Source organism: Cervus elaphus, chromosome 33, assembly GCF_910594005.1.
Source record: "Cervus elaphus chromosome 33, mCerEla1.1, whole genome shotgun sequence".
Lineage (NCBI taxonomy): Eukaryota > Metazoa > Chordata > Mammalia > Artiodactyla > Cervidae > Cervus > Cervus elaphus.
Window position 1 is genome coordinate 22,326,216 of NC_057847.1, and position 23,833 is coordinate 22,350,048.

The 23,833-nt window shown below is 38.4% G+C and overlaps 1 protein-coding gene across 1 annotated transcript; it reads left to right on the forward strand.

The window, feature by feature from the left end:
* The first annotated feature begins 2,013 nt into the window (after positions 1 to 2,013).
* LOC122688687 (cytochrome c 2) lies at positions 2,014 to 20,907 on the forward strand. Its single transcript, XM_043894872.1, has 3 exons — positions 2,014 to 2,189; positions 7,590 to 7,764; positions 20,615 to 20,907. Exons 2-3 carry the CDS (start codon positions 7,596 to 7,598, stop codon positions 20,761 to 20,763), a joined length of 318 nt encoding a protein of 105 aa, XP_043750807.1. The 5' UTR covers positions 2,014 to 2,189; positions 7,590 to 7,595; the 3' UTR covers positions 20,764 to 20,907.
* Positions 20,908 to 23,833: the final 2,926 nt, after the last annotated feature.

Genomic DNA, 23,833 nt, shown 5'->3' on the forward strand with positions numbered 1-23,833 from the left:
GTATTCACAGAATTGTGCAACCATCTCCACAGTTATAGAACATTTTCATCACTCAATAATGACAGATTTTTTTTTATTTTTCAAATCATATAAAGTCACATTTGACCATAAATCACATGGAGGTAAAATAGTTGAAAATTCTGAGATTTTAAAGAATGATTACTAATTTGTCTTATATTAGAGAAAAGATATGCTAGGCCATTGCCGATTAAGTGAAATAAAACATGTAGCCTACAATGCACAATTATTAGAATGACAGACACTGAATTTCACATGAAATTCAGATTTGCCTTGAAATTTTTAATAAGTTCTTACTAATCTTTTTTAAAAGTGATATTATAACTTATTTTTGAAATGCAAGGATAAAATAATAAATTCTTGTCATTGCATCCCCAAATTTCTCTAAACTATGATCTAATTACAGTAAGGCTTATTGGTTATTGACATTAGTCTTTGTGTGCTAAGTCGCTTTAGCTATGTCCAAATCTTTTTGACCCTATGGACTGTGGTAATGACCACACATATGTGAACAGGCTTCTCTGTTCATGGGATTCTTCAGGTAAGAATACTGGAGTGGGTTTCCATGCTCTTCTCCATGAGATCTTCTTGACCCAGGGATCGAACCTGGGTCTCCTGCATTGCAGGCAGATTCTTTACTGTCTGAGCCACCAAGGATGTATAATTATAATTATACATTATATTTAATTAAGTAAAAATGTTTTGCCTTATTTGCAGATTTTTACTGGATTTTACCACTGATATTTATTGGTGATCAGTTAGTAACTTTCAGATTGTTCTGCATGAATATGGTCCAGAGTCTCCATTTTACCATCTATAAGTCTACAGGCTACTGATAATGTACGCAAGTGCTTAACTTGGCATGTGGTATGCACTCAAGAAATGGTAGTCTCCTTTTATTTCCTGAGTTTGGTCATCTTTGAGTTTGAGAATAATATTTAACACCGGGTTTTTTTCTCTTTTTGATTTAATTTGATGACATACATCTTTTAAATACGTGGCTCACAGGACAGACACATAGGTACCACTTAGAGTAGTTTCATTCAACCATCTGTTAGTTGTGGCTACTTAATTTAAAATTAATTAAAGTTAACTCTAATTAAAATAATAAAAAATTCAGTTAGTCACATGAGTCACACTTAAAGTGCTCAAAGCTACTTGCAGTTAGTAGATGGGGTCCACGCTGAATATTTCCATCATAGTAGAAAGTTCTATTGGACAGCACTCCAGAGAATATGGGTAAATCTTGCACTTACCTAACACAAAATTTAATAAGCTAAATTATTTTAATATTTTTATTTCCCTGTTAATAGCCTGTACCACTCACATCTCACTGAGGTGATCGTGTAACCACAGGTGAACTACTTCCCCCCTCACGTTTTCCTAAACACAGCTTTGACTTTCTCACCTGTCTGCCTTCAATACCCTCGTCTTCTTAAAGCTTTCTCACTCTCCTTTTTATCTCCCTCCCTCGCTCCGTCAGGACTCATTCTCCGTTTCTATTCATACTCTAGTCTGCTGTTCTTTTGGAGATGAAACAGGCAGCTTGCAACTTTGCTGTCACTTGTTTACTGAACTTTTATGTAGCTCATTTATAGTGATTTAACTTTTAATGTACTTTAATCTTGCCCCAGCTGGATTGTACCTCATAGAAAATTGGAACTTCAGTTCAGAGTTTGTCCTTCCAAGTTGCTTGGCACAGCGTCTTGCCCCCAGTAAGCACTTGCCTTATTCTTTTATTGACGTGATTTGATTCCCACAGTCACACTAATGAATCATTCATAAAATGTTGAGTTCCTACCTCAAACAAGAACTGGTATATACTGTGAATATACATAGATAACTCTTAAGTGAGGTAAAAGTTAAACAAATAAACATTTTGTCACATTCAGACTCACTCAGTGACAGTTCTGCAGTGCCGGTTTTTTTTGCTCCCGCGAGAGTTGGGTTCCTGCGGGATTTGAGGACCAATCAGCAGCGCCGACGGAGCCCCGCCTTCCATTGGCCGGCGTCGTCCCGGAAGCACATGCTGGGCTGGGCCAGCAGTACAGTCTTCGAGGCGCTGCTGCGGTATCGCTAGCGTTGATATCAGGACAGACTGTGGCTCAGCCGCTGCAGGTTGACGCTAAAGGTTTTGCAGGGAAGCGGAGGACGGAGCCGCTGGCCCCGAGGTAAGTATGGGACTAGCTAGGAGGGAGTGGCCTGCAAACTCATGTGATCTGAGCATCGTTATGGACCACGATACAATTTAGGCCTGGGTTCACTCAGGAGTATCCCAACCGTCCGGGTAGTAAGAAGCTCTCCCTTAGCTCTAGCCAGGTGGGGCCTGAGTAGCCCTAAGTGCAACAGAAGACTGTTTCTACCAGGGGCCTCGGTGCAGCCTTTCTGATTTCTGGATGGGACTGATTTTGAGTGGAACCTTCAGCCCATATTTAGCAGAAGTCAGCCTCCAAAAGGAGGTGGTGGCATGCAGAGATTCAGTTCAGTCGCTCAGTGTCCTACTCTTTGCGACCCCATGAACCGCAGTACGTCAAGCCTCCCTGTCCATCACCAACTCCGGGAGCTTACGCAAACCCATGTCCATCGAGTGCGTGATGCAATCCAACCATCTCATCCTCTGTTCTCTTCTCCTCCCGCCTTCAATCTTTCCCAGCAACAGGGTCTTTTCCAAGGAGTCCATTCTTCGTATCAGGTGGCCAAAGTATCGGAGTTTCAGCTTCAGCATCAGTCCTTCCAATTAATATTCAGGACTGATTTCCTTTAGGATGGACTGGTTGGATCTCTGTTGCAGTCCAAGGGACTCTCAAGAGTCTTCTCCAACACCACAGTTCAAAAGCTTATCTGAGGTTACTGATATGTCTTCAGGCAATCTTGATTGCAGCTTGTGCTTCATCCAACCCAGCATTTTGCATGATATACTCAGCATATAAGTTAAATAAGCTGGGTGGTAGTATACTGCCTTGACTACTCCTTTCCTGATTTGGAACCCGTCTGTTGTTTCATGTCCAGTTCTAACTGTTGCTTCTTGACCTGCATACAGATTTCTCAGGAGGCAGGTCAGGTGGTCTGGTATTCCCATCTCTTGAAGAATTTTCCAGTTTGATGTGATCCATACAGTCAAAGGCTTTGGCATAGTCAATAAAGCAGCAGTAGATGTTTTTCTGGAACTCTCTTGCTTTTTTGATGATCTAGCAGATGTTGGCAATTTGATCTCTAGTGCCTCGCTGTCTTTTCTAAATCCAGCTTGAACATCTGGAAGTTCACAGTTCAACCTACTGTTGAAGCCTGGCTTGGAGAATTTTGAGCATTACTTTGCTAGCATGTGAGATGAGTGCAATTGTGTGATAGTTTGAATTTTCTTTGGCAATTGGGAGTTTGGAAAGCTGGATTCTTGTTCCAGGTCATAGGTACAAGTACAGCAGATTAGAAAGGAGAAAGGCTATAGAAACACCTATGCATGTGGTTCATAGACATGAAGTAATTTACCCAGGGTCACATCTTTGTGATACACTCCACTCCAGTGCTTTTTCCCACTGCAACATGCATAATCTCACTTAATTAAAAGTCAGTGTAGTATTCATCCTTAAAATACTCTAGTGAGCTTCCCTTTTCTCTTTCATCACTTCAGTTATATGGACTTCTTAGACTTTAATGGTATCTTAATTGTTCTTACCACATTCCTCTTTTTATGGGCAAAGTTAGAAATGTCAGTGGTATGTACCAGTATTAAAAAATTTTTTCACTTACTCCTCGTTAAGTATTTTCACTCAGTTTAGCATCTGCAGTGTGTCAGACATTATGTCCAACACAGAGTTGCCTCAATCACTCTTAGAAGGGAATCGTTGAAATTAAAAACCTAGGATTATAGATGTAATTCTCTCATTTTTCACCATCTCTCTCTACTTTTCATCAGCTTATGACTTGAAATGAGCTCTATGCGCTTCATTTTTCTCATCCATAAAAAATGGAGATGTTAATAGTATCTATCTCACATGGCTGGTGTGGAGATTAAATACATTAATAATGTGTACAGGCTTACACATTAGAATATGCTTGGCATTAAGTAAGGATGTGTAATTGCTTGCTACTCTTATCTTGGTCTATTTAGCTTTAGAATTCATTTTTGGATGAGTGATCATTCTCATACCAGATGTCATATCTTTGTCTATTTCAGTGAGATATTTCTTCTTAGTTACTAAGTACTAGTAGAGTGCCAAATGATTATAAGACAAAATGACTTCCCTTGAGATCCTTCCTGGTCTTCCTGTGTCCTCCCTTGCTGCCATTGCTGAATCTACTGGTTTTAATGCACTTTGAAGAGGGATCTTAGATACTTGCACAGCAGTGATTAAACATGGCAGCAGTGTTTTGTGTTAAATACCGGTAGTTTGAACAGTGACAGTGTTTATTTTCTTAGTGACTTGCATGTAAAATCTGTGTGAATAAGCAATATATTTTGTTTTATCCTTTTTTTAAAGTCTAGTTTTCTGAATTACCAGTAAAATTTAATTGGCATAAAAATCAATCTGATCTTTCTGCTTTATATAAAAATTGGAAAGAAAGTTTCTTTTAGTACTGAGATGACATTTGGGTTTTCTTATTTATTTTAGATTCTTTTTTTAAAATTTATTTTTAATTGGTGGATTATTGATTTACAGTGTTGTGTTGATTTCTGCCATACAACAGCATGAACCAGCCATAAGTATACATATGTCCCCTCCCTAACGTTTTTATATTACACAAGCTTTACTGGTATCAGTTCAGTTCAGTTCAGTCGCTCAGTCGTGTCCGACTCTTTGCGACCCCATGAATTGCAGCATGCCAGGCCTCCCTGTCCATCACCAACTCCTGGAGTTTACCCAAACTCATGCCCATCGATTCGGTGATGCCATCCAGCCATCTCATCCTCTGTCTCCCCTTCTCCTCCTGCCCCCAATCCCTCCCAGCATCAGGGTCTTTTCCAATGATTCAACTCTTCACATGAGGTGACCAAAGTACTGGAGTTTCGGCTTCAGCATCAGTCCTTCCAATGAACACCCAGGACTGATCTCCTTTAGGATGGACTGATTGGATCTCCTTGTAGTCCAAGGGACTCTCAAGAGTCTTCTCCAATACCATAGTTCAAAAGCATCAATTTTTCGGTGCTCAGCTTTCTTCACAGTCCAGCTCTCACATCCATACATGACCACTGGAAAAACCATAGCCTTGAGCAGATGGACCTTTGTTGGCAAAGTAATGTCTCTGCTTTTTAATATGCTATCTAGGTTGGTCATAACTTTCCTTCCAAGGAGCAAGTGTCTTTTAATTTCATGGCTGCAATCACCATCCGCAGTGATTTTGGAGCCCAAAAAATTAAAGTCTGACACTGTTTCCACTGTCTCCCCATCTATTTCCCATGAGGGGATGGGACCAGATGCCATGATCTTAGTTTTCTGAATGTTGAGCTTTAAGCCAACTTTTTCACTCTCATCTTTCACTTTCATCAAGAGGCTTTTTACTGGTATAGTGAATCCATTTTACTAAAGGCCATATGTTTATTTTTGTGACTCAGGTTTTCCTCTCTATGTCCTTTGTTCAAAGGTTCAGTGAATTCTGTACCTATACAGAAAGTTGATAGAATTCACCTAATTAAAAATTGAATGCAGTGTTTTGGTTTAAGTTTATAATTTTAAAGTAATCTTCTCTTGAATAAAGTGTCTTCTTACTTCCCTTTTTATTAGACCTAAAGCACTGATTAACAGTTGAATTGTTTTGGATACTGCCTAAAGAAAACTTCTGTCTTCCCTTTAAGTGGATTATTGACACTGATTTGGGTTTCTACATAGATTAAAAAAAATAGTAGTGGTATTTTTAGTAGTGCTGGTAGTGGTAAAGAACCTGCCTGCCAATGCAGGAGCCACATCTCTTGCCGATGGAGAGACACAAGTTCGATCCCTGGGTCAGGAAGATCCCCTGGAGTGGGACATTGCAGCCCACACCAGTATTCTTTCCTGGAGAATCCCATGGACAGAGGATCGTGGTAGGCTGCAATCCATAGAGTCCCACAGAGCTGGACGCAACTGAAGCAACTCAGCATGCATGCATGCACATAGTACATACATATGAAATACTAGCTTCACTGTAATTGTTACGTTGAGTGCTAAGTCGTTTCAGTTGTGTCCGACTCTTTGCCACCCCATGGACTGTAGCCCACCAGGCTCCTCTGTCCGTGGGATTCTCTAGGTAAAAATACTGGAGTGGGTTGCCATGCCCTTCTCCAGGATAGTTACTTTAGTTAAACAATATTGTTTTTTCAATAGTGTCAGAATAACACAAATATTTTCTATTTCTCAACTGAGCTATGAAGGTAAAAATGTGCCTAGAACCTGTCAAAGAATTAGGAATTTTCATGATGTCTGTAACAGTAACTTATGTTGGAATCCATCCCCACTTCCACTGCCCCAGCACCCATTCTTCAAAGAACACAAGCTGCAGGAAAACAAAACCAAGGTATTGCAATCATTAGCATTTTAAGCTACATTTGTTCAATAAGTTCAAATTATTTTAGTTTTTATATCATTTTAGATGGATGAGGCATTTATTTAGGTATACAGTAGAGTTTTTTGCAGTCTTAACAAAAATATCTTTGTACAGAATTTATTGTGTATGTCTATCACCATAAAATCTTTCCTACTTAGGACCACATATTTTCTGCTGTGAATACTAATGCTGACTGATCTCAGTATTGTTATTTGATTATTTTCAGGTAATGCTTGATTTAGGCTTGATAGATTTGTTTACAGCTTAGAGTATAAAGTAAACATGAAATTATATAGTATATGTATCTTGCCTCATTCCATATGTAGCCTCATTCTGCATGGTATTTTATAGTTTTGTCTATTATTGCAGGCATATAAGTACTTATAATAAATATTGTATTTAATCATCTTTCCAACTTGTTCTGTCTTTATTTTTAAGTGCTGCTGCTAGGAAGTACCAATTTAGACATATATGCTTCACATAACTTTTTATGCATATACTTTTTGAAAGTGAAAAGAAAAATAGGATATGATTGATCTAGGTAAATCACTATAATTGTCTGAAGAAGTGAAGTTGCTCAGTTGTGTCTGACTCTTTGCGACCCCATGGTCTGTAGCCTACAAGACTCCTCTGTCCATGGAATTTTCCAGGCAAGAGTACTGGAGTGGGTTGCCATTTTCTTCTCCAGGGGATCTTCCCGACCCAGGGATCAAACCCAGGTCTCCCACATTGCAAGCAGACGCTTTACCATCTGAGCCACCAGGGAAGCCCATAATTGTCTGAAGGCTGACGTAAAATCAGGTTTATACCAATAGCAGTTTCTAAAGTAGCTATAGCTAGAAATTAAAAATAAATCTGATAAGTGAGATAATTCTTTACAAAACTGAATGCCGTATATGTGTTTTTGAGCACTCAGAATTCAAAGCACATGCTTTAAATTATATTTTGGTTTAATATCATTAATACTTCAATCAAAGTGTTGAAATTCCTTTTTCTCCAGCTTTGCAAGTCTGATCTTTTCTTTGGTCTGTGGTTTTAACGTTTCATTGCAGAACAAAATGGCAGATGCTGAAGCAGGCAAGAAGATCTTTATTCAAAAATGTGCTCAGTGCCACACAGTGGAAAAAGGTGGAAAACACAAGACTGGTCCAAATCTCTGGGGCCTTTTTGGCAGAAAAACAGGACAAGCGCCAGGATTTTCTTATACCGAGGCAAACAAAAGCAAAGGTAAAAGCTAGGCAGTTGTTGGAGCGAACCAGAAACTTCGTAGCAAAGAAGAAAGCACAGGATTTGATATTATAATAATTTCCTAATCTGCAGTATTAAAAATGAAATCCACATGTTTATATTACAAAAATATTAATGTATATCAAAAGATCTGTGTTTGGATAACTGGTCATATTTTTATCAGCGAAATTGACAATCCTTTGTAGCATTAATTTTTTGCCTATACAAGGCACTTCATTTTATTCAATACATTTATCTTGAAAAAGCATAAGCTAAATTTAAAAAATCAAATTATGTTTTAATGGCATAATGGTAATTTTCTATTTGTGTTAGTGATTCTTAGCAGGGTGAAAAAGTATATTCAATTTAAAAACATACATTCAGTTATTTTTCAGCTTGAAAAAGTATAGTCAGTCATTTCTTCGTTGATAGAAGGTATGTAGATGGCAGTTAGTTTTATGTTGAAATTAAAAATAGTTGCAAAAGACTGTAATATGTTTGCAAAGCAATTTATTACTCCTGGAGATATCTATATATATTTATAAATATAGTTAGCATTCACTTAAAAAATAAAGTACTTCTGTGTTTTGAACTGTTCTTGGGATCTGAGCATTTTCTTACTGGTCCAAATTTCAGATCACTACTATACTACTGGTTGGAAAGATTTTTATTTTACTTTATTTTATATTTCTTTTTATTTTTCTACTAGATGAAATTCACATAAATACAATTAGCCATTTTGAAGTGTAAAATTCAGAAACATTTACTGTATCCACAGTGTTGTAAAATCACCACCTCTGTAGTTTCAAAGCTTTTTTGTTATCCCAGAAAAACCCTTGTACCCATTAAATAATCACTCCTCATATCTAACTACCAGCCTTTGGCAATCACTTATCTGCTGTCTCTATGGATTTGCCTACTCTGGATATTTCATATGAAAGGAATCATATAATATATGATCTTTGGTGTTTGACTTCTTTTGCTTAGCATATTTTCATTGAAATTGAAGCATGTATCAGTAGTTTATTACTTTTTTATGACTGAGTAATATTCCATTGCATGTATATGTGTGTCTGTGTGTGAATTTTTTTATTCATTCATCAGTTGATGGACATTTGTATTGTTTCCACCTTGTACCTATTTTAAACAGTACTGCTGTGAACATTTGTGAAAAAGTGTTTGTTTGAGTCCCTGTTTTCAGTTACCTTAAATCTATACCTAGTGAAATTGCTGAATCAGTTAACTACACTTAAGGAAACTACACTTGAGGTAAAGTCAAACTATTTTCCACAGTGGTTACACCATTTTTCTTTTCCATCAGCAATGGAGGAGGATTCTTATTTCTCTATATACTCACCCACATTTGTTATTTCCTTTTCTTCTCTTTTACTGCCATCTTAGTGGATATGAGGGCTTCCTGGGTGACTTAGCTGTAAAGAATCTGCCTGCAATACAGGAGATGTGGGTTTGATCCCTAGGTTGAGAAGATCCTTGGGAGAAGGAAATCACAACCCACTTTAGTATTCTTGCCTGGGAAATCCCATGGACAGAGAAACCTGGTGGGCTACAGTTCATGGGGTCTCAAAAGAGTTGGTCACAACTTAGCAACTAAAAACAACAGCAACAGTGGGTATGAAGTAGCATTGGTGAGTATGCTTTGTATTTCCTTAATGATCCATAATGTTGAACATTGTTTCATGTGCTTGTTGGCCATTTGTATATTTTCTTTGGGAAAATGTCTGTTTATATTCTCTACCCATTTTTTACTTGAGTTGACTTTTTGTCACGTTTTAAGAGTTCTTTCTGGGTGGTGCAAATGGTAAAGAATCCACCTGCCAATTCAGGAGACACAAGAGACATAGGGTCCATCCCTGGGTTGGGAAGATCCCCTGGAGTAGGAAATGGCAACAAGGCTCCAGTATGCTTGCCTGGAAAGTTCCACTGAAAGAGGAGCCTAATGGGCTACAGTTCATGGGGTCACAAAGAGTTGGACACGATGAGCACACATGCGCTGCACTGTATTCTGAACATTAAACTCTTATCAAGTAAGTGACTTGCAGTTTTTTTCTCTTATTCTGTAGATTGTCTTCATTTTTAAAAATAATGTCTTTTGATGAACAGTGGTTTTTAATTTGTATGAAGTCTGTTTATTTTTATTGTTGATGTTGCTTGTGGTTTGGATGTTAAATCTAAGAATCTATCACCATATCAAAGATCATAAAGATTTACCCTATATTTTCTTCTAATAGTTTTAGTTCTTACATTTAGGTCACTGTCTTACCTTTCATTAATTATCATTAACTTTTTATATAGAGTGAGGTAGTGGTCCAACTTTATTCTTTTGCATGTGGTTATTTAGTTGTCCTTGCACCATTTGTTGAAGAGATTCATTCTTTCACAGTTGAATGGAATTTACTTGCTTGTTGAAAATCAGTTGACCGCATATGTTAAGGTTTTCTTGTGGACTTTCGGATCGCTTCCATTTGTCTGTATGTCTGTTCTTGCAGACATACAGAAATGCAGCCTCCTGCCTTTCTGTTCTTATACTAGTGCCACACTGTTTTGGTTGTTGGAGCTTCCTAATAAATTTTGAAATTTGGAAGGATGAGCCCTCCAACAGTGTTTTTATTTTTCAGTATTTTTTTCTTTTCAGGACCCTTTGTAACTGCCTGAGTTTAAAGATCATTTTTCCATTTCTGCAAAAAAAGGCCTATAGCATTTTGATAGAGGTTGCATAATATCTGTAAATTGTTTTGGCAAGTATTGCCATTTTAACAGTACTAACTCTCTGTGACCCCATGAACTGTATCCCATCAGGCTCCTCTGTCTATGGAATTTTCCAGGCAAGAATACTGGAGTGGGTTGCCATTCCCTACCCCAGGAGATCTCCCTGATTCAGGGGTGAAGCCCATGTCTCTTGTGTCTCCTGCACTGGCAGATGGATTCTTTACCACTGCACTGCCAGAGGAGCCATGTTGATCTTGTTCTGTGCAACTTTGCTAAATTCATTTATCATCTCTAGTAGATTTTTTGTGATTCTTTAGTATTTTCTTTGTAGAGAATTATGTCACCTGTGAATAAAGATAGTTTTACTTCCTTTCCAACCTGAGTAGCTTTTATTTGTTATTCTTTCCTAATGGCTCTGGCTAAGACTTCTGGTAGAATTCTGAATAGGTCTGGTAAAAGTGAGAATCTTTATCTTGTTCCTGATCTTAGAGGGAAAGGTTTCCATTTTTTACCTTGAATATGGTGCTAGCTCTGAATTTTCCATAAATTCTGTTTTTCATGTTGAGCAAGGTCCTTTTGTTGCTAGTTTGCTGAATGTTTTTTTTTATCATAAAAAGGTTTTGGATTTTGTGAAATGCTTTTTCTGTGTCTGTTGAGATAATCATGTGTTTTTTTTCCTTTTGCTCTATTAATGTTTGTATTATATTGATTTTCCTATGTTGAACTATTCTTGCGTTCCTGGGATAAATCCCACTTGGTCGTAGTGTGTAATTCTTTTAACAGCACTGTTGAATTTAACTTGCTAGTCCTTTGTTGAAGATTTTTACATAAGAGATAATTGGTTTGTTATTTTCTTGTGATGTCTTTACTTGGTGTTTGAAGAAGTTTTAAATATAGATTATTGGCAGCTGTGAGTCCTTTCATTAGTGATTTGAATTTAGTATTAAAATTTTTCTTAATAGGTTTTATACTGCTTATATAGACCAAATTGGGCTTCCCTGGTGGCTCAGTGGTCAAGAACCCGCCTACCAATGTAGGAGATGAAGGTTCAGTCCCTGGGAAGATCCCCTGGAGAAGGAAATGGCACCCACTCCAGTGTTTTTGCCTGGGAAATCCCATGGACAGAGGAGCCTGGCGGGCTACAGTCCATGGGGCCGCGAAAGAGTCAGATACGACCTAGCGGCTAAATGAGAACAACAACATGGACTGAATTACCTTACTTGATTGAGCTTTGCAGACCATGTTGTAGGACAAAGGCTTTAATATGGGTAGTTGGCATCTCGTGTACTATTTTTTATTTTCGAGGGCACATGTAATAGCTTGCTTTTTGTCGAAAGAGGGATTCTACTTATTTCAGCCTGTATTAATGTTTCCAGTAAGATAGTGTTTGGGGTTGGTCTCAGCCTATTGCATTTCTTATTATGATTGCAGGGTGCACTTTACTTTAGCAACAACCATCAGGAAACTGGACAAAACAAAGTTTATTACTCACAGATCCTTGAGGGTACACAGCATGCCTGGGCCCACACAGTGTGGTTGCAGGTAGAGAGAGAGAGCACAGGCCAGGAGTTTTGCTTCTATTGGGGTTGAGGATGGGTTGCCTAGGGTTTTATGGGTTCACTCTTTCCTGGTGAATTTAAAATATAAAAGCACGAATTAAAGCATGGGGAGGGGAAAGCAAGCAGGTCCGTCAAATAGGTGTGTGGGTCCACCAGAGTTTTCCAAAGAAAGGGGACTTCATGGGCGGGCAGCCTGGCTCTCCATCTACTTGTCTAGTTGTTGCTCAGTCGCTCAGTCAGGTCTGACTCTCCGTGACCCCAAGGACTGCAGCATTCCAGGTTTTCCTGTCCTTCACCATCTCCAGGAGCTTGCTCAAACTCATGTCCATCTAGCCGGGTGATGCCATCCAACCAAATCATCCTCTGTCATCCCCTTCTCCTCCTGCCTTTAGTTTTTCCCAACATCAGGGTCTTTTCCAGTGAGTTGGCTTTTAGAGTTAGGTGGCCAAAGTACTGGAGCTTCAGCCTCTGTATCAGTCCCTCCAATGAATATTCAGGATTGCTTTCCTCTAGGATTGACTGGTTTGATCTCCTTGCAGTCCAAGAGACTGTGTAGCTGGCAGTGCATTTATTCAAAATGTTTGAATATATTTGAAGGAGTTGCCTCAGCAATTGAAAGCTTAATGTTCAGCACTTACATTACAATCAAAAAGATTAATTGTGAGTTACTTATACTACAGATAGATAAGATGTAGTGAAATTTTTGTTATCTGGAATTTTGGAGAAAGAGACCTTATGGATAGTCAAATGGTTTGAGTAAAAGAAAATTAACACATCTAGATTGTCAGCTTTTTCTGTGCATATGTGAAAGTAAGATGCTTTTCATTTTCTCAAAGCCTTTAGAGCAGTGCCATGTAGTAGGATGGAGAAGTGGCAAAGCCATTTGTTCCTAGACTTGGGTTCCCAGGCAAACCCTGATGAGGCGGGAGGTACATGCTCAGTCTGTGTTAGAGCACTCCTGCTACATCTTAGCCTTGGAGGGCGGTAATGGTTTCCCGCCGCTGCTGTAACCAGGCACCATAATTTAGGTGTCTTAAAACAGTGGGAATTTATGGGTTCAGAGCCCTGGAGGCTAGAAGTGTAAATCAGGATGTCGGCATGGCCATGCTGTTTCTGAAGTCTGAGGGCAATCCTCTCTTGCTTCTTTCTAGCTTCTGGGTGTTTGCCAGTAAACTTAGAGTTTGGGGCCTTCAGCTGCATGACTCCAGTGTCTGCCCTCATTGTCACATTGTCCCCATGTGTCTGTGTTCACATGGCCTTCTAGTTAGGATACTAGTCATATTGGATTGGGAGACCTATCCGCCTCAGTATGGCCTATCTTACTTTTCATCTGTGATCATTACTAATCACAGTTGCAGTGACCTTATTTCCAAACAAAGCCACATTCTGAGGCACCAGAGGTTCAGGGTTTCAACACAGTTTTATTCAGGGGACACCAACAATAAAGGACCACATACATATAAAATACATATACAGGCAATTGATAAAAATTCTTATATTAAAGCAACATAAAGTTTAATCTTTGTCAAGTCAAGGGTGTTTATCACCTTTTAAAAACATCTATGTAGTTGTTACATTACTTACATTGGGCTAAGTCTCTTCAGTTGTTTCCGACTCTTTTCGACTCCATGGACTCTAGCCTACTAGGCACCTCTGTCCATGGTATTCTCTAGGCAAGAATACTGGAGTGGGTTGTCATTTCCTACTCCAGGGGATCTTCCCAATCCAGGGATTGAACCCACGTTTCCTAGGTCTCCTGCACTGGTAGGTGGGTTTTTTACCACTAGTGCCACCTGGGAAGCATAGTTGTTATAATACAATATCATTGTATTTAGTATATGTAGAGATGCTGGTTAGTAGATTTTCTTTAATAAATAATTTGTCTGGTCTTTATCTCGGGTTCTTGGGAGGGATCTGTAAAACATTGGAATTTCCCAGTGATAAGAGGGTTTGCCCTGGTGGCTCAAACGGTGAAAAAAATAAAATCTGCCTGCAATGCTGGAGACCTGGGTTCAATCCCTGGGTCAGGAAGATCCCCTGGAGTAGGGAAGGGCAACCCATTCCAGTATTCTTGTATGGAGAATTCCATGGAGAGGGGAACCTGGCAGGTTATAGTCTCAAAGAGTCAGACACAAAGAGTCAGACACGACTGAGAGACTAATGCACATGTGTGCACACACGCATACACACACACACACACACACACACTCACGGGTGTCTTTGTTGTCCAGGGTTGGGCCTTGGGATTGCAGCCTGAATTTACGCTAATGAGAAAACGCGGTAGGGCTCCTTGATAGGGCTGGGACTGGCCAAGCTGGAAAGACCACCTCTTTGATTGGAGAATTGGGACTTTGGGCTAGGTGATATCAGTCTTATCTCCAGGTATAGGGGCTAGGGGCTGGAGACTAAGTTCAGGCCCATGGTGAGTGATGCAATCAGTCAAGTCTATGTAATGAAACCCCAATCAAAAACTCTGACCACTTTACATTGGAAGCTCTGCTTGAGCTTACAGGTTGGTAAACACATCCGTGTACTAGAAGGGTGGTGAGTCCTGATTCCACAGGGCCAGGACCCTCTGTGTTTGTGACTTTATCCCAGAACTCACCATATGGGTCTCTTCACTTGGCTGATACTGATTTGTATCCTTTATAGTAAAACTTTGATTTTTAAGTGGTGCTTTCCTGAGTTCTGTGAATTGTTTTACTGAATTATCATACCTGAAGGGGTCCTAGGAACCCTTAAATTTATAGCCAATTGGTTAGAAGTTTGGATGGGCTGGGGACCCTGAACTTGCAACTAGTCTAAAGTGAGGCAGTCTTTTTTTGTTGTTGTTAGTAAGATGGAAGTTTGGTATAAATTTTTTTTAATATAAATTTATTTATTTTAATTAGAGACTAATTACTTTACAATATTGTAGTGGTTTTGCCATACATTGAGATGAATCCACCACAGGTGTACATGTGTTCCCCATCCTGAACCCCCCTCCTACCTCCCTCCCCACCCCATTCCTCAGGGTCATCCCAGTGCCCCAGCCCCGAGCACCCTGTCTCATGCATCGAACCTGGACTGGCGATTCGTTTCACATATGATAATAGACATGTTTCAGTGCCATTCTCCCAAATCATCCCGCCCTCGCCCTCTCCCACAGAGTCCAAAAGACTGTTCTGTACATCTGTGTCTCTTTTGCTGTCTTGCATGTGGTTATCATTACCATCTTCCTAAATTCCATATATATGCGTTAGTATACTGTATTGGTGTTTTTCTTTCTGGTTTACTTCACTCTGTATAATAGGCTCCAGTTTCATCCACCTCATTAGAACTGATTCAAATGTATTCTTTTTAATGGCTGAGTAATATTCCATGGTGTATATGTACCACAGCTTTCTTATCCATTTGTCTGCTGATGGGCATCGAGGTTGCTTCCATGTCCTGGCTATTATAAACAGTGCTGCGATGAACATTGGGGTACACGTGTCTCTTTCAGTTCTGATTTCCTTGGTGTGCATATGCCCAGCAGTGGGATTGCTGGGTCATATGGCAGTTCTATTTCCAGTTTTTTAAGGAATCAAGTGAGGCAGTCTTGTTGGAAACTTCAGAGTCTGTGCTAACTCTAGACAGTTAGTGTGAGAATTGAATTGCATTTATTACAGTAGGTCTTAAACTTGCATTTATTGTTTGCATTTATATGGCTCTTTAACTTTTCAAGTAATATTTTTCTATAGTGTCTTTATTTTATTATCCTCTTATAAGAACAGTCAACTTTTAAAGTCCCGATTTTTAGAACAATTATTATTGTCCCTCTAGTTACCAATATTTTAAATATTTTCTTTGCTTATTAATATTGATTTGAAATCATGTTAAAACTTATTACAAATATATCTTTTATTATAGGCTATTGTCAAAGATAAAAGGCTTATAAGGCTTGGCTTTAACATTATTTAACAATTAGAAATAAAATTTTCCAAAGTGAGATTGTTTAAGTAGTAGTTGTAACTTATTTGGGCATATAATATGAGTATTTGTTAGTTTTACTAATGAAATAAGAATGATAAGTAGCAGAATGTAGTATATTACTGACAAAAAATAATTTGAAATACATTAAAGATTTAAACATAAGACTGGAAACCATAAAACTTCTAGGGGAAAACACTTCCACATTTGTCTTGACAGTGGTTTTCTGGATATGACACCAACAGCACAAGCAAAAAGAGCAAAAATAAATGAGACTATATCAAACTAAGGTCTTCCCTGGTAGCTCAGCTGGTAAAGAATCTACTGCAATGCAGGAGACCCTGGTTTGATTCCTGGGTTGGGAAGATCCTCTAGAGAAGGGATAGGCTACCCACTCCAGTAATCTTGGGCTTCCCTTGTGGCTCAGCTGGTAAATAATCTGCCTGCAATGCAAGAGACCTGGGTTTGATCCCTGGGTTGGGAAGAGCCCCTGGAGGAGGGCATGGTAACCCGCTTCAGTATTCTTGCCTGGAGAATCCCCATCGACAGAGGAGCCTCTTGGGCTATAGTCCATGGGGTTGCAAAGACTTGGACACGACTGAGCGACTAAGCACAGCACAGCATATCAAACTGAAAAGCTTCTGAGCATCAAATGGGACAGTCAACAAGATTACAAGGCACCCTGCTGAGTGGGAGAGCATGTTTACAAGCCACGTATCTAATAAGGGGCTAATATCCAAAATATATAAAGAACCCCTACAACTCAATAGAGAGAAAACCAAACAGCCAAATTAAAAAATTTACAGAGGAACAGAATAGATATTTTCCCAAAGAAGATACACAGATGGCCAACAGATACATGAAAAGGTGGCCATCATCACTAGTAACCCAGTAATGCAAATGAGATTGTCACCTCACACCTTTAGAGTGGCTGTTATCAAAAGACAGGAAATAACAATTATTGGCAGGGATGTGGAGAAAAGAGAACCCTTTGCACTGTTGGTGGGAATGTAAATTGATGCAGCCACTATGGAAAACAGTATATAGTTTCCTCAAAAAGTTAAAAATACAACTACCATATGATCCAGTAATCCCACTCCTGGGTATACATCCAAAGGAAATGAAAATAGAACCTTGAAGAGGTATCTATACCACCATGTTCATTATAGTATTATTTGCAATAGGCAAGATATTGAAATGACCTAGAGTCCATCAATGGATGAATGAATGAAGAAGATGTGCTATTTATACACAGTAGAATACTATGCAGCCACGAGAAAGAAGGAAATCCTGCTATTTGCAACAACTTGGATGAATCTCGAGGGCATCACATGCTAAGTGAAATAAGTCAGACAGAGAAAGACAAATCCTGTATAATATCACTTACATGTGGAATCTGAAAAAGCCAAGCTTAGAAAAATAGAGAGTAGAATAGTAGTGACTGGGGTGAGGAGTTAGGGTAATGGAGAGATACTGGTCAAAGGGTACAAATTTCCAGCTACAAGATTAACAAGTTCAGAGGATCTAATGTATAACATGGTGATTATAGCTAATAATCCTGTATTATATACTTGAGAGTTGCTAAGAGAGTATATCTTAAATGTTCTTACTATAAAAAAGCAATGGCAATTATGTGATGGGGTGGAGTTTTTTGCTCTTGCTATGGTGGTAATGAAAAATCAATATATAAATGTATCAAATCAACATACTGTACACCTTAAACTTAGAGAATGTTATACATCAATTATATCTCACTGAAGCTGGTAAAACTTAACAGGGTTTTAAAATAATGTTATTTAGAATAAAATAAAGATTTGAAAAATACTTTAGCACAGCTTGATCAAAGACAGACTTGATAAGAATTACTGTTGTCAAGATAATATTTTTGGGAAGGGCAATGATAATTGAGTAAATTTTAGAAATAAATTAACTCATGATTTGCCTAGGATTCTGTGCTATCGAGTGATATAACTCAGATTCAAACTCAGTTCTTCTTGGACCTTTAATGAAGTCATATCATGGGGTTAACATATTAGCTAAATTAACTTATTGTTAGAGATTAATCTTTTTCCTTTTATCATAAAGAGACATTAGGACATATAAAATCATAAATGTACTAATAATTTAATAAATAGTTTGAAATCATTTACACTATCTGAACATCCAAATAGCTCAACAGGATATTCACCATATAAGTGATGTTCATGTCTCCCTGTCCTCCCCTGTTCCTTTCCCTTCACCAACTAATTTCATATGGTAATCATCTTCATAATTTTAGTGGTCATAGTCATACTTTAAGTTATATCACATGCCTCTATTATTTTATTTAACTACTTACAATAATATCGGTCTAGTCTTCACTCTGGAGGATGAGAAAATCAATCAATCAATGGGAGGTTGTACAACCTCCCATTTATTCCATACTGTCTCTTAACTCTTGCTACTTATGTTTTTATTTCTGCTCTGACATGATATATGTAATTTATATCCTATGTGATTATAATTACCATAGTTGCTTTAACACTTGTCCTGCGTTTAGACTGGATTAGCACTTATTCCCAGCTTTTACCACAGTGTCTGTATTTATCTTTTGGTTGGTAGAAGGTTATCTATCAGTAGTTATGCTAAGAAAGAATTACTGGGGCCATATTATCTTAGTTCTTAATGTTTGAAAGCATCCATGGATTCCTGTTACACTTGAATATTTTGGCTAGATATAAAATAATCGGATGATTCTTTTAGTTCCTCAAGATTTTGTATGCTTCATGTTGAATTATTCTTTGAAGAAATCTGAAGCTAGCCTGATTGTTTTCCATTATAAGTTAATTGGTTTTATTTTTATTTTATTCTTTCCCCCCTAAGTCTCAGTAAAATTCTTATTAAAATTTAGTAACTTATTGGATTGTGTGTAAGCCTTGATTCATCTGTTTCAGATTTTCCTGGGATATGTGTTCTTTCAGTTGGTAGACTCAGAACTTTTATTTTTGAAAGTTTTCTTGCACTACATGTTTTAAAATTTTTATACTTTTTCATTTGCTTTTTAAAGAAATATTACTTGGGGCATCAGTTGTATATATTTGGGATATTTTTTGTCTACATATCTTCTATAACTTATTTTTCCTTTGACTGTTTTAAACTTTATTTTTTTCATTTTGTTTCTTATCAATACTTTCAAGCCTGAGTGTGCTATCAGCAATATCTATTCTTTTCACTGTCATTTATGTCTTCCGGTTTATCATTTTCTCCTTGACCCTTTGTAGCTCTGCTGTAAACCTTTGATTTGTAAAGATCTTTTTTGAATCCATGGGAATGTGGTCATGAGTTTTCTGATAATTTCTGATGTGTATATTTCATTTATCTTTTGGTTTTTGTATTTTTTTCTGCTATGTGTGTGCATGTTGTGTGTTTGTGTTTTTAGTACTCTTTCATGCTGATTCCTTTTTGATTACTACTAATCTTTTGATGAGGATGATTCATCAGGATGGGTATTTGCAGAAGGTCAGTAAGAGTGAGGGTCTGAGCTTTCCAGTTGGTTATGAAGTCTTCCTTACCCACAGTTATGTTTTAGAGATATGTGTCTGTGTGAATGTTGGCTGGGGGGTTATTTGGCTCTTCAGCTGACCAAGTCTGGTAGTTCCAGGGTTACCCAGTACCTTTCTCTTCTATCCTGTAACAAGGTGGAACCTTTCTTTTAAAGATGTGTTTTCGTCTTTAATCCTGGCTCCTCTGGCCCTCCATGATATCAAACTGAATTTAGACTTTCAAAGCCAGTCGATATATACTATACTCTTTTTGGGCCAGAGGGTTATGGCTCTGCCCCTTAGGATTTGTCACCTATTCTGGAGAACTTTTGTCTTGAAATTAATGACAAGTGTCCTTTCACTCTGGTCCAGGTTTTATGTCCATGGTAGTTTTCTAATTGTATCAAATTTGGTCATAGAGGCACTGCTTCGAGAATTTTATTAAAAGTAGAATTAGCATTCCTATTTCTCTTTGTTCATGTTCTTTTCAACTGGTTTCAGAAAGGAAAAAAAGTTAGAGGCAACCTTTTTCTCTGGTTTTAAAACTGGATTCCTGAAGTCATAAGTTTTTGGTAGAGATCTAGACAGAGGCAGCTTGCTATGATTGGTAAAAAACCAACCAACCAACCCCCCACCCCAAACATGGAAATATGAGTTACTAGTCACAGGTTCTTGACTCTTGTGTAGCCTTGTTATCTTAAGGTAAGTTATTATCCTCTCTTTGAGTCATCATTTACTTATCTGAAAAATGAGGATTTGGGTTAATTGATCTCTAAGATCTTTTCTAGAATGAACTCTGTGACTCTAGGAGGATGGCATACTGCTTAGGCACAACATGTCTGGGTTGGTGGTTTATTGGTGTACCTTAGATAATCTTAAACAGCATTGGATTTCTATAAGAAACCCAAACAGTAGATTACCAAAGGCTAATTTTGGAATTTTCTTGTAGGTCAGAAACTATAAGTATTTTCGGTTATAATAGCCTTCTATTGAGTCCAAAAGTAAGCTTTTGTGCACAAATGTAGATCACATCAGTAAGTAAGTTTTATAAATGTAATTACACAAACTTAAAACTTATTTTCACCTTTATAGGCATTATCTGGGGAGAGCAGACTCTGATGGAATATTTGGAGAACCCAAAGAAATATATCCCTGGAACTAAAATGATCTTTGCTGGTCTTAAAAAGAAGAGTGAGAGAGAAGATCTTATTGAGTATTTGAAACGGGCAACATCTTCATGAAATGTTCTTGCAACTTAAAAATTATTAATTATAAACCAAAATTTTCCAATTTCAAATACTACATGTTTAAAGAATTCATATTTGATCTTTCTTGATCAGCCTGTAGTAAGTTTAATATTTTAAAATAAAAGTTGATATTTTTGATTGTGTGTAACCTACTGATCAAATGCCCTTCAGAGTCTGAACTTGATTTTGTCTGGTTGCTAAGGATGTGAACAAGGTCAGGGTGGAGGAGAGAAAGGAGGAAACTGAAGCATACTGTTCTTCAGTTGTCTCTACAAGCACAAAATATTTTATAAATCTAGCGACTGCAGGTGATAATGGAAATAGTTTCCACATACTTATTTCTCTGCATTTTAAACGTAAATATAGCAGACATTAGGTTTAATTTTCATTAAGTTGTTTTGGTTATATGTTTGCCTTTTATTATAAACAATACTTAAAATAACTTTAAGGGAAAAAAAGTAGGGAAGATGAAGTCAAATATATGATCTTATCTAGGAATATTATTGGGGATAAAATTACAATTGTTGACCATAGGTGACATAAAATAAAACCTAGAGAGAAGGAGAAAAGCATGTTCCATGTTAATAGACATTTATATCCATAACATACACGTTTTCTGCATTTATCTTTGGGCATTACAATGCCCTTCTAATCCTGAGTAATGTAAGCCTGGACTGTAGGGAGGGGATGGCAGGGACCCTGAGAGACAGGGAGAAAGAATAACAACCTTCACCCTAAATGTGAAAGACCTCCCACCTCACAGTAAGTGGGAGTGAGGCCTGGTGGGGCAGGCCCACAGCAGGCCTGTGTAGAGGAAACAGTGACTCTGTGTGGTGTGAAATGACCCGCGTCATCTCCAGTACTCTGTCACCCGAACGGTACGGCCCCATACAAGGAGAAGCTGTTTCCTTGTTGATGGCATGGATAATGGACTGGTTAGGTTCATAATAGTTGAAGATAGGATAACCATTATCTCATTTGCACTTCACAACATGGAAATTCCCATCTCATTTCCACTCACCACCCCCACCCCGCGCCCCAACACACATACACCATAAGGTGAAGTTTACCTTCTACAGTGAGGCTTAGGGAGGTCTGGTGCCAGAACCAAAACGTGGGTCTTCTACTCCAATTGTTAATAACTTTTTGCCATATCATAGGGATATCTTAGCTAACATTAACAGATGTCGCTACTAAGAAGATATTCCTGTCAGAGTGGCATACGGTTTCCAGAAGGTTCCATTCAATCCTTTAAGTGCCTGGGACTACTCTTAATGCTTCTAGCTTGTGGGAAAGGATGTACTCCTCCTGGAGCCCAGGGTCACTGTTGAACAGGAGAGTGTGTCCCTGGGGGCCAAGAGAAGGCCTTAGGCAAAGCTGACCTGTGACTCTCTTCCTGGAGGAGTTCTTTGATGAGGTCAGAGACATCTGTAGGGACTCTCAAGCGTATATTAAGGCTGTTGCCAATGTCAGAGCTGAGCTGAGTTTGCAGTGATGTAGAACTGGGTGACATACCCTCTGTTCTGATCTGCCTGAGACATAGAGCTCTATGAGAAAGAGCTTGAAGTCAATTCATATTCATAATCATAGTTGGGATTTATACAGTCCTGATAGATAAACTTGGTGGCACTGAGAAAAAGCCATGTTGCATAGGAGAGTGAAGGTCTCCTGTTTGGAGTTTAAATACTTTTTGACCTAGGAGTAGTAAAAAGACGGTAGTATGAGAAGAGCTGAAATGATAAAAGTCATTTGGTGGAAATGGAGAAGTATTAGGTGGCCCTTTTCCATTTCAAAAATTATCAGCTAGTGATAAGTTGTTCAATGTTGATTTACATTTATGAGTATCCAGGTAAGAGCAAAATAAGTAACTCTTTGCTGGTAGCAATGTTTCTAATATTAGGGAAAACATTTTGAGGAAAATTTTCAAATAACCCATTGATTAAAATTCTGTATTGTCATAGGCTTTACTACTGCATGAATATATGTCGACTTTGAGAGGCTTAAGTCCATCTTAGGATCAGTTTACATGAAGAAACTTCTGAGCACTGTGGAATTTGGCACTGTGCCAACTTACCTAAGTTGGAATGGTTTTCCAGAACTTTCTTCTCTGTATGACTCCTGGTTAGGGCTGGTCACATGAGAAGTCTGCCTGAGATTTGAAGAGCAGCAGTTAGATGGGAGCCTTTACACCTGTATAGTCGGTGCAGGGTCCCAGGTGCAACTCATATTTGCTGTCACTGCTGTTGACAGCAGCCTTTGGGTGGTGGGGGAGCAGCCGGGCTCTGAGCTCCTCCAGCTCCTACCATATCCCTTTCAGCGTCTCTGAGTCCTGGGCCAGGGGCCAGGGTCTGGGCTGTTTTGAGGGGAGAGCCTTAGGTCAGGTCATCCACATGATCAAGGTGCAGAATGGTGAGAAACAAACCACACTGGTTCCAGTTTGTCACAGGTGTTTCCTTGCTCTCCATCGTTTATCCTCAGCTCTTCTTCCCGACTACCTGTCCTGCTGACCTACAGCAACTTTAGGTCGGTCCCCAAGATGCAGAGCCAGTCACCTCCCATCATCTTCTTTAGCTCTCTTTTGTGGTCTTAGGAACTTTGATTCTTTAGCAAAGAATAATTACCTTTACAGTGATCTAATGAGGCCTCCAATCTTAAAGATTCAGTAGAAGAAGGGTTCACGTTAATAAGAACACATTCTTGTTATTATGAAATCTAAGAGAAAGTATGTATCCTTGCTTTATAGCACCATTAACAAGAACTGGGAGACTTCAGTGACCAGGAAATGTTACGCTGTTTGCATTCCAACACAAAGATATTTGAAAAGTATTGTAGACAGTTGGATGATTACATAAGATGTGCATTTATGACTTTTAGCATAGACAGTTTTATTATATATCTTGAGGATTTGGAAGAATAAAGTGTTACTTAATTAGAGTGAAAAAGTGAGATCATTTAACTTGGCAATTATTTGTGTGTCTCAGAAGGAACAGAGAGAACTCATCAGACAGCAGTGGAACATTGTTAGTCCCTGCATTCTTAAAATTTTTTACACTAGCGAGTGAAG

Coding starts and splice junctions, on each gene's coding strand:
- LOC122688687 (XM_043894872.1), top strand. CDS start 7,596: ATGGCAGATGCTGAAGCAGGCAAGAAGATCTTTATTCAAAAATGTGCT. Junction 7,765..20,614: donor CGAGGCAAACAAAAGCAAAG/GTAAAAGCTAGG, acceptor TCACCTTTATAG/GCATTATCTGGGGAGAGCAG.